Below are 2,348 nucleotides of genomic sequence, written 5' to 3'. Positions count from 1 at the left end.
GGGCAAAACTCACTTAACAAATGTTTCACTTAAAAGAAATTTTGGGCTCAATTGTGGTCGTAAGTCGAGGACTACCTGTACTGCATCGATCCATGCTTGAAATGATCACGTGTTCAAGGCAGCAAAGTTTATTAGTTAAAATTCAATTCAAATAATTGTTTCAGTATTTTAAGTTTTCCCTCAGGGTCTTGTTTGCTAGGTCATTGACAACCAACAATATTTTCTCATTTACATTTTATGACATAAGGTGTGTTTATATTGTTTCCACCCTGGAGAGTTCCCAAAGGTAACTTGTGCTTTGACACTGTATTTTGATTGACTAATGTCCCATTGTGTTTTGATTTACTAATATTGCAGATACCAGAGTCTTTCAAAATGGACAGGATATATTCTGAGATGAATGAGGAGAAGTAAGTTGAGCTTACATTGATAGGTTTTTGTTACTTTATGTAGTATACAGCAATACAGTTATTGCTGTTCTTACGTTTTAAATGCTGTTTTTATTTTATCTTTTGAAATAGTAACTATTTTTATTGTATGCATACATTTAATATATACACGTACCCCTATGCATATTGTTGGTAATAAATGGATATTAGCTTTCATGTAGTTTTCTTTTCCATTTTATTTTAGAGACTTTACAGATGGCACCAATAAAAGAAGAATTTCATCAGTAAGTCTAACTTACCAGTAGTTTTCCCTGTAGTAGAAAGTAATAGTTTATTTATAACAAGTGATCTAACAAAAGCGTTTCTTTATAACACGAACAATTTATCAAAAAGATGTTACAACTGATGTTCCTTGGTCTTATGTCTACTGAATTAATAGATACACTACAGTATATTTTTCTATTATGTTAGAAAGTTTTGTCATAAAGACATATTATTTCCTAAGTCTAAGGGTTAAGGCAGCAGGCTAAAAAGCAGGAGACCATGAGCTCAAGTCCCGCCTTAAACATGAAAAACAGGCCTGGTGAAGGAGGAAGGCGTGTTAGATATGTTCACCACCTTGAGTTATTTGTAAAAATAATAAAGGCAGGATATAAACGAACTTACTGAACAACCATGGAAGACTACTTTCATGGGTGGATAAACAAAAAAAACAAAATATTTTCAGCTGAATATAGTTTGCTATTATGATGATTTCTGATCTGAAAAGTCAACTGTAGGATAGCCCTCTCAGTGACTGATTTTTTTTTTTTATCCTGGCATTTTTAATTGATGTATTATGTATCATGGAAGTGGTGTCAACTCTTAGCAACCACACAGATTTTTCTCCAGAATGATGTGCCCTCAAGCTGACTACTGAATTTCTTGCTTTAAATAAAGAGAAAATTTTTCATATCTGTGCAAGGCAAGAAATGTTTTGCAGAATATTCAGTCAGGTTTTTGTAACGTTGCATACCAAAGAGGTTACTTTGTTTTAATTATTTTGCAATTCTAGCTGTGGAAAATAATGCCACAATAGTGTGGATTTCATATTTTATTGCATTTCATAATCTGCTCAATAGAATGTACTATTTGGATATTAGTTGAAATATTTACGTTATTATACGCTTACTAATAAGATGTGAATTAGTATCTTGTTTTTTATGTGTATCTACAAGACAAGACCTTCAGGACATTTCTTAAATAGTTGAGCCATGTTAGAATTCATTTTGAATCTACTCTTTGAAGTTTTCCAAAATGGGTTGCTAGTTGGATTACAATAATTGGACTATTTAAGAAATATCCTGCAGGTGAATGCTTTCAGTCTTGGAAAAAAGAGAGGCCAAATAATAGAGGTAAGCTATAGTTTTATACTATATGTTAAAATCAGTGTACCTATCATTATGAAAACAACTGCTTCCTTCAGAAATTAGCTTTTGGCAATGTGAACATTATTTTCTGATCTCTATCTTCTTTTTAGATTTTAAAAGCTCCCCGAACACCTCTTTGTGAATTAGGTGCAGGAAATGAATTTACTCAGGTAACCACTAGCATTTGTTGATTGGAAGATAGTCTCATAAAAAAAAACCCTCATGTTTTATAGATTATAGGAACTATACAAGAAAATAATATGACATGTTTATGTGGGAAAAATCCAACTGAAGACAGTGAAATATAGTTCCAGGGAAGTTTATTTAGGATGAGGTTGCAATGTTCTGGAGTCTCCTTGTGAAGTGGGGACAAGGGGTACAAGTGGGCCTGTTGATTATATACCTGGCCCCCTGCTATGTATCAACGGCCCTGCCTGAGCTGGCTGATGTAATAGCCGGGGTGGCGGTTGGGACCCCCAGACTTGTAGTCATGGGGGATTTCAATCTGCCATCAGTGGGCGAAGCGTCGGCGGCAGCTCAGGAGTTCTTG

At 34.4% G+C, this 2,348-nt stretch overlaps 1 protein-coding gene across 1 annotated transcript in view; it reads left to right on the top strand.

Annotated features, from left to right (window-relative positions):
• The first annotated feature begins 375 nt into the window (after window positions 1–375).
• Window positions 376–2,348, top strand: part of KNL1 (kinetochore scaffold 1) — a 32,447-nt gene continuing 30,474 nt past the window's right edge. Inside the window, exons 1-3 of the mRNA XM_029283881.1 lie at window positions 376–410; window positions 634–673; window positions 1,909–1,968. Coding sequence (XP_029139714.1) covers window positions 376–410; window positions 634–673; window positions 1,909–1,968 — 135 coding nt within the window. The remainder of the gene's footprint in view (window positions 411–633; window positions 674–1,908; window positions 1,969–2,348) is intronic.

Source organism: Protobothrops mucrosquamatus, unplaced genomic scaffold, assembly GCF_001527695.2.
Source record: "Protobothrops mucrosquamatus isolate PMUCROS unplaced genomic scaffold, P.Mucros_1.0 scaffold261, whole genome shotgun sequence".
NCBI classification, from domain to species: domain Eukaryota; kingdom Metazoa; phylum Chordata; class Lepidosauria; order Squamata; family Viperidae; genus Protobothrops; species Protobothrops mucrosquamatus.
The sequence above is the reverse complement of the archived record's forward strand: the minus strand, read 5'-3'. Positions and strand labels throughout refer to the sequence as shown.